The sequence below is a fragment of the Nematostella vectensis genome, chromosome 8 (genome assembly GCF_932526225.1).
Source record: "Nematostella vectensis chromosome 8, jaNemVect1.1, whole genome shotgun sequence".
In the NCBI taxonomy this organism is placed as follows: domain Eukaryota; kingdom Metazoa; phylum Cnidaria; class Anthozoa; order Actiniaria; family Edwardsiidae; genus Nematostella; species Nematostella vectensis.
The window spans coordinates 10,332,672-10,341,847 of record NC_064041.1 but is presented as its reverse complement, the minus strand read 5'-3'; the positions used below and the strand labels follow the sequence as shown (position 1 = coordinate 10,341,847).

Sequence of the window (9,176 nt, the reverse complement as noted above, 5' to 3'; positions counted from 1 at the left end):
GGGAGGTGTTACGTAATTTTTCATTATGCGAAGCTTATTTTACGGACCCCCGCTCCCGATAATTATCGCACAGTCCCCAAGAGATATTAGAATCGGGAAAATCCTTCAACAGCCCCAAGGGAAAGCAGTCGAAATTTGATACCCTAAATGGTAGGGATGATCACTCCGTCTACTTTTCTGGAGAGTCCCTCCCGGGCATTTATGACGTATATCAAATGTCAATCAAAGTACACGAGAAAATGTATGCAAGCTATACTAGTCCCCATATTCTTATTTTTAAAATTAGTGAGTGGTTACAAAAAACTTCACCCAATTAGTAAAACGTAGTCATTGTTTTTCCTTCGTTGCTCGCGTTTATTTATTTCATATTCATAAACATGTTATTTACATTTTGTCGCAGATTTATTCAATCAACCTCAATAAGCTAAAATACGCGACACGAGCGGCAAGAACAACACTTACTTACAATTCTTAGCACTAGTACCAAGTAAACATTCCTAGCACAACGGCCACCCTCGGGACACCCTCTTGGAAATTCCAACAATTTTAAAATCTTACAATAACAGACTCTCACATACCACGTGACTTTTTACATGACAAACACGCGCGCGCTCCGGCTTTTGGCGGGAGAATAACAGCAAAAAACTGATTCAGCCCTTAATGTTAAATAGCGCGGATTATAAAAGATTCCCCTTTTTGTCAGTTGAGGCTTCCGTCGGCTCGCCGGAAGTAAACTAGTACGACTGCCGCTTCAAGTATGATTCAAGACTATTTTTTATGTATTAACAGGCTTCGATCTTGAAAGTTAATGAGTAAACATATGGCACATCTTTAGATAAAATGATAGCGTATTTTTGCATTTGATCCGTGTGACGTCTCGTTTCAAATGCCCATTTACTAACTCACTATAGCTTTCTATTACACGATTTCTATTAGCGGTCAAACTGTAGAACTCCAAATAATACAATATTTATATATTTGGTGTCCAAAACTCGCATTGGACAGTGTGAAACGGCTTTCCTAGCTAACCTGGCTAAACTACAACATGTATTACAAGTGACTAAGAAGGCTGAGCATCATGGGTAGGATGTGTTTTTACATCGATTACCCAAAGTCTTTTGCGCTTACCTTTAAACCTCCCATAGTGCATAGCGAAGCTTATCACCGTTGTCGTGCGTTACACACGCCCGGGACAAAATGGCGACTTAATCAACTGCTACTAGAAGATATAAGACTCTCGGTCTAACTAGCGCGAAACTGTTGTTTTGGTTATATCTTAAATATTGAAATATCTTATATTTTGGAAAATGACATTATACATAGCTTATCTTCCAGGGGCGTACGCAGCCTATAGGCCTGCAGTCACTGGACTGCAAAAAAATCGGCTAATTTGCATAAAGAGGGGGTAAAAATCAAATGTTTACTCATTCATTTTTATGTACGTAGTTTTATATATACGGTGAGGAAAAAAACTTTAATTTTCTTAATCATTTAGTCCACAGATGATTTCCAGACATACTGTTATGTCGTTCAGTGCCATGCGACGACTGATTTCCTATCTCAGATCGAGGATGAAAGAGGATCATGTAATAAAGTCTGACGTATTGCCGCCAATTTCTAACCCAAAAGCGGGAGCTATGAAATCTTCACGGGGATGCGGGCCACGCCCTCATCTAGCTTTTGAATGCTTTGACTGCAACTTTGTAAAATCCTGCGTACGCCCCTGTCTTATGTGTCAGCAATAGAATAGAGTCGTTTTACTTATCTTATCTTAGGTCTCAGCAATAGAATAAAGTTGTTTTTACTACTTAAGGATGGATTGATTTCCACAATGATTCAGTCGGATTTAGGTAGTTGTTGTAGTGTACATTGCGTTTCTCGTTCACGGTTCGTCACACATTTGTTCGTTCCTGAGTCTTCAAGCCCCGTGCAACCAGCGTGAACATCACCCTGAATCGTCTAGCTTCGATTGACCACAAAACTATAAAGTAAATCTTGGCGGGCAGCTTCGCAACATCATCAAACATAATGTTGGCAGTCTCGGCCAACTGTTTGAACGGAACTCTACGGCAAAAAAAAAAAAAACAGACTTCGTACACTACTTCACGCAGGTCCATGTGGGATAAAGAAACTCACATCCTAGTCTCGTCTTCTCCTTTATATTCCGCGTACGGCGCCGAACTGCGCATGTCAGTCGTCACGGTGGTACCCCTTTTAGTGTTGCTATGAGCCGGTTGTGCCTTCCTCAGCGGTAGCTTCTCCTTGAACATGCGCAAGACGCGAGCTTTACAGATAAAGGCGAGGAAAATGTAGACCCCCTGTAGTGTTGTCATGACGACAAAAGGGTACATGAGGGCGTGGTGGATGAGGGTGGCGCTAATGCCAAAGAACCAAGAGAAGCCCATGAGTGACGTAAGTCGGATGTAGATCTTGACGGTAGAGGGACGAGCTGTGTGGGACCCCTTGACTGTTGTCGTCTGCTTCCGGGCACTGGAAGATAAAAACAGACAAACATCGATTCTCTTGTGCTTACCTAGAGTGAGTTCCTTCAATCATATGAGGTACGCTCCGTTCCATTCTGACATATCTACTCACTTGTTGATAGCGAAGATGGTCTGCGAGAATGCGACAATGTTGAACACAAGTACCACACCGACGGGCGCCGCGAATGCTACCAACTGGGCGTCCACGTCACCAAGCCAACAAGCCTCGCCTTCGCCGTAACCAATGGTAACCACGTGGTACCAATCAAGCGCAAAGGATATGCCCACCAGTACGCAGGGGAGTCCCCACGAGAGCAGGAGATAGACGACAAGGCGGAGCGTGTGGTGTGCGGTGCCCATGGCGTGCGCTTTGGCGATCTTCTGAGAAAACGTGCGTCTGGTGAGAACAGAAAATAGTACATCATTCAGACTCATCATTACAGAACCAGTCTAGTTCCAGACATCCTGACCGGGTTTCCTGCGGTGGACTCCGAAAGCGTGACATCACAGGAAACCCTCGTTCCAGACTATACTCCTCATTCACCTTCAGGCAAATTGGGAAAGTAGTCTCCTATTAAGGGGGGGAAGAGTTCGTCAGACCAATTATCACAGAAAGAGTTTCCGGTCAATAATTAGAAACCCCCGGTAATTAGTCAATTTCCTTTGAATTTGCCCTCAATAATCACAGAAAGAGTTTACTGTAAATAATAAGAAACCACGGAGACTAGTCCATTTTCTTTGAAATTTGCCATAAAATGTGTTATGTGAAAAAACATACCGCGCTTGCCACATACCTGGTGTCATAAGCCACGACAGCCGTACAACCAAACGTGACGAGAAACAGATAGTGCAAAGTAACCGCCGCTGCCTTACAGAACGCAGGCTTATCTGTCTCACCGGAAGCAAACAGGTACCAGAAGTGCGCAAGGAAGAGAGACATGGACAGGCTCATCAAGTTCTTGCCGGGCAGCGGTTTGCGCAGGTCTGGTAGGATGACATGCGCGATAAGAACCAGAAAAAGACAGAAGACCGACAAGGACAGACCGATGATGGTGAGGTAGCGACGAGCAGTCACGTGACCAGACTCGGGACGGCGGGAGGCTGGAGAGAGGGCTATGCTAATTAGTTTTAATTGTCATGATAATTATCAGACATGGTAATTCCAAGTGTTATAGAAACAAAACCACTCACACCAAACTGCAATTAATATTAAATTAATAGTTAAGTTTTTTAGACGTTCTGATTACTTAAGTTGATTGCCCCTACTTATGAGCCCCTGATAACCCGAGGTCTCTATGATGACCGTGTATTTGCTTGACATGTGGAGTGCTGGGTTACCTGTGGTCTCGTTGGTGACCGTGTAGTTGCGTGACAGATGTGACGTCTCATTGGTACAAACCCATGGAGTGTCGCCCTCTAGGAGGTACTCCTCCTCAGGATACTGCTGACCTCTGTACAGCAGGCTCTTGTTAGGGAAGATGGTAAACTCGCCAGGCCTGAGAGCCAGCATCACGTGACTACAGCCCACGCTGAATAGCGACCTGTTGGGGGGGTATGTGTCAGTGTACTCCATGCTGTATAATAGGACATACCACAATACACCACGTGAATGACTCCAATCACAATTTGACTATTCAGCCAATTGAACGCCACTCATTCGAAATAAATTTGCAAGTAATTGGCCTACAATCGCTAGTTGTTGCAACGTGTCGATTAGATATATGACGTAGTGATGACGTCACACATGAATACGGTCGATATGTCTTTTAGAAGTGAGTTGTTCTCGAGTGTCTTTTACAGATATGACGTAATGATGACGTCACTGACCTGCACACAAATACGGTCGACATGTCTATCGGAATCGAGTGATTGTCACGTGTCATGTAGTATTCCCGCCTAGATAATGTCTCGCCAGTCTTGTTAATCACAACCATCTCGTTCCACGGCTGGAATTTGTACTCGCCTGGAGCATACTCCTGTGGTATTAATATTTTCGGGCAAGTTAGTATAGGTACAACATTGTCAGGGGAACAAGGTTAGGCGGCATAAATACCTGATAAGAACCTCTCTAAATTCTCTGAATTTGTTCCATTTGTTTGCAACGCACTCTCTATGTGGACTGTAAGCTGCACGTTCTAGCTACTCTATTGAAATGATGCCGACGCGCTAGGCAAAATGTACCTGTTTGGATTTATTAGGTAGATGTATGCAGCGTTTACAAAAAAATGATGATGTGATAATGATGATGGTGATGATGATAATGATGATGATGATAGTGCTTGGTGATGATGATAATTGTGATGATGATGATGGTGATGATGGTGATGACGATGATGGTGATGATTATGCTGATAATGATGATTGTGATGATGACGATGATAATGATAATTATGATGATGATGATGATGATGGTGATGATGACGACGACGATGATGATGATGAAGATGATAATACAGTGGATGACCTACCTCTGGCTTGACGCAAGTCAGCCTCCTCGCAGTCGCCTTGAACACCTCCCACTCCCTGCCATCAGCCGTCAACAGAAACGAACCATTGAAATGCAGCAGCGCTCTGATCGGAAGCGACACTTCTCTAGGCGCCCTCCCCCTCACGGTAACCTCCTCATTACTCGGCCCAGTCTTACTCGCGTGCAAGTCGAACGAGACTGAGACTGTAGGGTCTTCAAGCTTAAAGTCCCGTATGTCGATTTGAGGGGTCCTAAGATTGAACCTTGCGGCTAGTGCTTTTGTGAAGGTGTCCTCGGTGAGGTGAAAGGGGACGCTAGTGTTGGTCGGGGTGAGCCAGAGGCGTAGCCAATATTTGTCACTCACGCCTTTAGTTGGATCCAGGCTTACAGCAGGACGGCACACCTCCAGGTAGGCGTCGTACATGTAGTTCTAGATAAAACAGAAAATGTACCTCAACGCTCAATTCTAGGACCCCCCTGATCAAGACTAGACAATTAAAGGCTATTTGACAAATCGTCAAATTGCCAGAAACGTTTAGCACTATGCCAGCGGTAAACTGATGTTTATGGACTAACCTTTGTATTTAGATTGATTGGAATGTATATAAACAACATACTTCATCATTTGCCTCACGTCCCAGTAATACAGCTAGTATCAGTAAGAATTACATGCCTTTTCGTCAAATGACTACAAGGTCCCCTCCCTTCCCTCCCCTTCCCTTTTCCCCCTTCCAGGAGCTAGATAATTACCTTAATACACGTGGTAGCGAAGGTCGACCGTTGAATCTTCATTTCATCATTTTCCGACGCGATAAAAGACATCAAGATCTCAAATGACTTTGGCTTGAAGAAGTTCGAAGTCGTCTGCATTGGGCCGCACTTCATGGTCGCTGTGGACGCCCCGTTACATTCCAGGCAGTACTTATTCTTATAATCCAACTTCGTCTCCGGGTCAAACACTAGGGCCGTCGGATTATTCTCGCAAGCTTCTCGTTGCTTTCTCGATGCGTTCGCCGGACAGGTAGAGATCGAGGGGAAGCAAAACCTTTGTTGGTTATTGCCTGGCAACCCCATATAAATATCCTTACAATACCTTAAATAGTAGTCCAGGATTTGCGTCTGATTGAAACCTTGCGGGGGGTTAAGGTCACAGCGGATTTTCAAGTCGAAGAAGGCAATGAAAACCCTGAGATAACCGTTACATGTTGCGCAGTGTCTATTCCTGAACACCCGATTCTGGAAGATGTCCACCACAGGGAGCTCGTCCATGTAGTTGGCTGACGTCATAGTGCGGTTTTGACGAGTAGAAATCAAGCACATTTCAATCACCTGGGAATGTAACATGTAAATGATTTTAAGCTAGTGTTTAACCGCTTAACATATGATCAAAATGCGCATTATGAGGCTCTTTCTCCAGTGGAGGTCAGTCTCAGGCTTGGCCTTTGCTTGGCCTTTGAATGTTACTGTCTTCTCCTCTCCCCCCCTCCCCTTCCCCCAAACACTGATACAAGTTTGTTTAGCGGGCGCGTAGCTAGGAGGGAAGAAAGCGGGGAAAGGGTAAGGGTGCAAATTTCTTCTTTTGCTTCCCCTATACAGGTATATAAAGGGTAATAGCAGATTCGTACATCTGACTTTGAATTGAACACGGGTCAGGATCAACAGTCTTATCAAAGTTGACCCTTTTCTATTTCATGCAAAACTGATCCATTTCAGCTCCCTCCCCTTCTCTCACCTTCTGGTCGGTATAGGACTCTGGACAGCTCGTCACCATCATCATTCCTGGCGCGCTTTTATTCAAGCGAATACACTCCATGCGTTCGCCGATAGCTTCGGGTCTCGTGTGGTTACCGCAATACTGAACGTAATCGGCGCAGCAGTCCTTGTAGAGCGAACACGCCTGGTCGCAGTGACAGTGAAGGCCGGTGTGAGTCCCGTTATCCCATTCCTGTTTTACGTTTTTGCAGCCGACGCATGTTAGCGCACTTGGGCAGGACGGCGCCTCAATCATGCGCTCCTCAGCGCCACACACACGCGTTAGAATGGCCACAAAGACAATCTGAATAATGAGTGAATAGTTCTCCATAATGCTTGGTCTGCTTGGTATATCGACTCTTAAGCTGTTAAGTTAAGTCTTTCCCTTTTTTTCTCTTCTCAACTATGCACTTCCTGTTTGCCGATTTTTTTCTTCTTTGCAATAAACTTTACTGTTTTTCCCCTTCTTTCCGTGTACAGGGATTTTTTTGTCTTGATACTTGATGTTTTTGTTTCTCTTATCGTTCAGTGCAAATGTTCCTGAAGAGTTTCTCTTCTATCTAATTGTTTTACTTACTTTTCTTGTGGAGGATAAAGTTTCCCCTTGTTAACCTAATCTAATTGTCTCTTGCAAACAATACCTAACGCTTTCCCGAAAAAAAAGGTCTTGTAATTCTCTTGATATACAGTTTTTTCCCAGTTTCCAGCCGTAATTTTCTCGCTTCTGCCCTTCTTAGCGATCAAATTATCTTGGAATCCTCAGATTCTTCGCTGAAGAAGTCCTTTCCCTTTCTAAGGTTCTCTCCGAGTGTTTGCTAGAGTTCGCGGTTCGGAACTTTTAACTGCGTCCGCAAGACTCCGTGCTATGATCCGCTGAGCTGCGTTAGAGTCAGATCACGCGCAGGGCCGAGTGACGCAAAGACACCGCCCTCTTGCCTCACGTTTTGCGTCTGTTTGCGGGGTCCTTTCCCTAAGGTAACCGATAGTTGTGCGAAGAACTCGCTGAAATGTCGCAAAGAGTAGAAACGCCGTGCTTTGGGGTGTACTATGAATTAAAGCGCACTGGATAAAATTGCGTTATGGGGGAGCTTGGTTGACTCCTAATTACTAGGCTTCGCGGAGGGATGCGTTGAGCACCTCAAATAACCAGCTTGGGATAAAGTCGGAAGTATTACTCAACTGGGAATTAGTCTAGCGAATACGTCAAACTGACATAGTATGAGAGCAGCGTCCTAACAAATCCTTTATTTAATCACCGAGAAACTCGGCGGTAAAACAAGAAAGAAACTAAAGTCAATATCCCCGGGGATAGATGAAACTTTTAATCACACCGTGACAAGCGGAGATTAAGAAGTTGATCCCCTTTTTCAAGAGGATGGGTCAATGTTTGTAAGTATAACTGTAAACTACAGGCGTTTATCGCGAAAAAAGGAGATATAATCGATTTTCATTGATGGTTCGAGATAGGCAAGGAAGCGCAAATGGGGACGCAGCGGAGGGCGAACAGATAGCGCGCGTTTAATTTGAGAAAAGACGGCGTGCACGGAATAGTTAGGCCCCATCATATAACACTTCCTGAATAACCCGGAGATCGCAAATATGGGATAAGTATTCATATTAAAGTGTCGTACAACGGGTAATTCCCAGAAGGAAATACATTGACCGCTTCTAATTGCGTTATAAAACGGTACAGCTGTGTATTAATCGGGTTTGGCTACTGTCAATACGCTAGCAATTCTTTTAAAAAAAACCCGCCTTCAGGGATGCAAATGCGCAATGAAACCCCGTGCTATCCTTACCAATTAGAATCTAATATTGAGTTATAAGGAAATTCTTTAAAAGAATGACTCCGTTGATAACGGTTATTAAAGAGTAGTGTGTTTCGATCAATTTGTTCGTTTTTCGAAATGATTTTTTTCTTTAAATTAAAAAAAAGGTTTCTTGACAATTGCATTGATACGAAAGGTTGAAAAAGATCTTATCCCTGCGATAGTCGCCGTCGATTTTCATGACTAAAAAATGGATGCGCGTCGTTTTTATTGTTAATTGTCACTGTTCTACTGGGAATAAATATATTAAATGCTAATCCCATTAACATAAGCCATTTTATTCACGAACAAAAAATATATTTGCGGTAATTTTTTGACAATCAATCAAGAGGAATCTTAAAAAAGCATAATTGGATTCAAGAGAAAAAGGAAACGAATGCACTTTGCGAAGAAGTGGAGGAGATTGTAAACTTGCTGCGACTAAGAGTATAATATACAAAAAGAAAACAATCACAGATTTAACAGTTTATTTGGGCATGTTTCTCCCCAAGTTCATCACGAAATGGCTAAGATCTTTAGGTGTGAAACATTTTGTGTCAGTATAAAACATAATTTTGAACAGTCTTATATAGTATCACATTATTACATTTTTACCAGATAGTATTTTTTAGCGAAAGTAAAGTAAAAAACGACTTGAATGACATA

General features: G+C 43.4%; 1 protein-coding gene across 1 annotated transcript; it reads right to left on the bottom strand.

Moving 5' to 3' along the window:
• Window positions 1-333: 333 nt before the first annotated feature.
• LOC5503901 lies at window positions 334-7,085 on the bottom strand. Its single transcript, XM_048731005.1, has 9 exons — window positions 6,683-7,085; window positions 5,701-6,279; window positions 4,952-5,380; window positions 4,311-4,459; window positions 3,822-4,024; window positions 3,278-3,584; window positions 2,596-2,880; window positions 2,137-2,490; window positions 334-2,064 (listed from the first exon to the last, which is right to left on the bottom strand). The coding sequence occupies exons 1-9, from the start codon at window positions 7,031-7,033 to the stop codon at window positions 1,893-1,895; spliced, it is 2,829 nt and encodes a 942-aa protein (XP_048586962.1). The 5' UTR covers window positions 7,034-7,085; the 3' UTR covers window positions 334-1,892.
• Window positions 7,086-9,176: the final 2,091 nt, after the last annotated feature.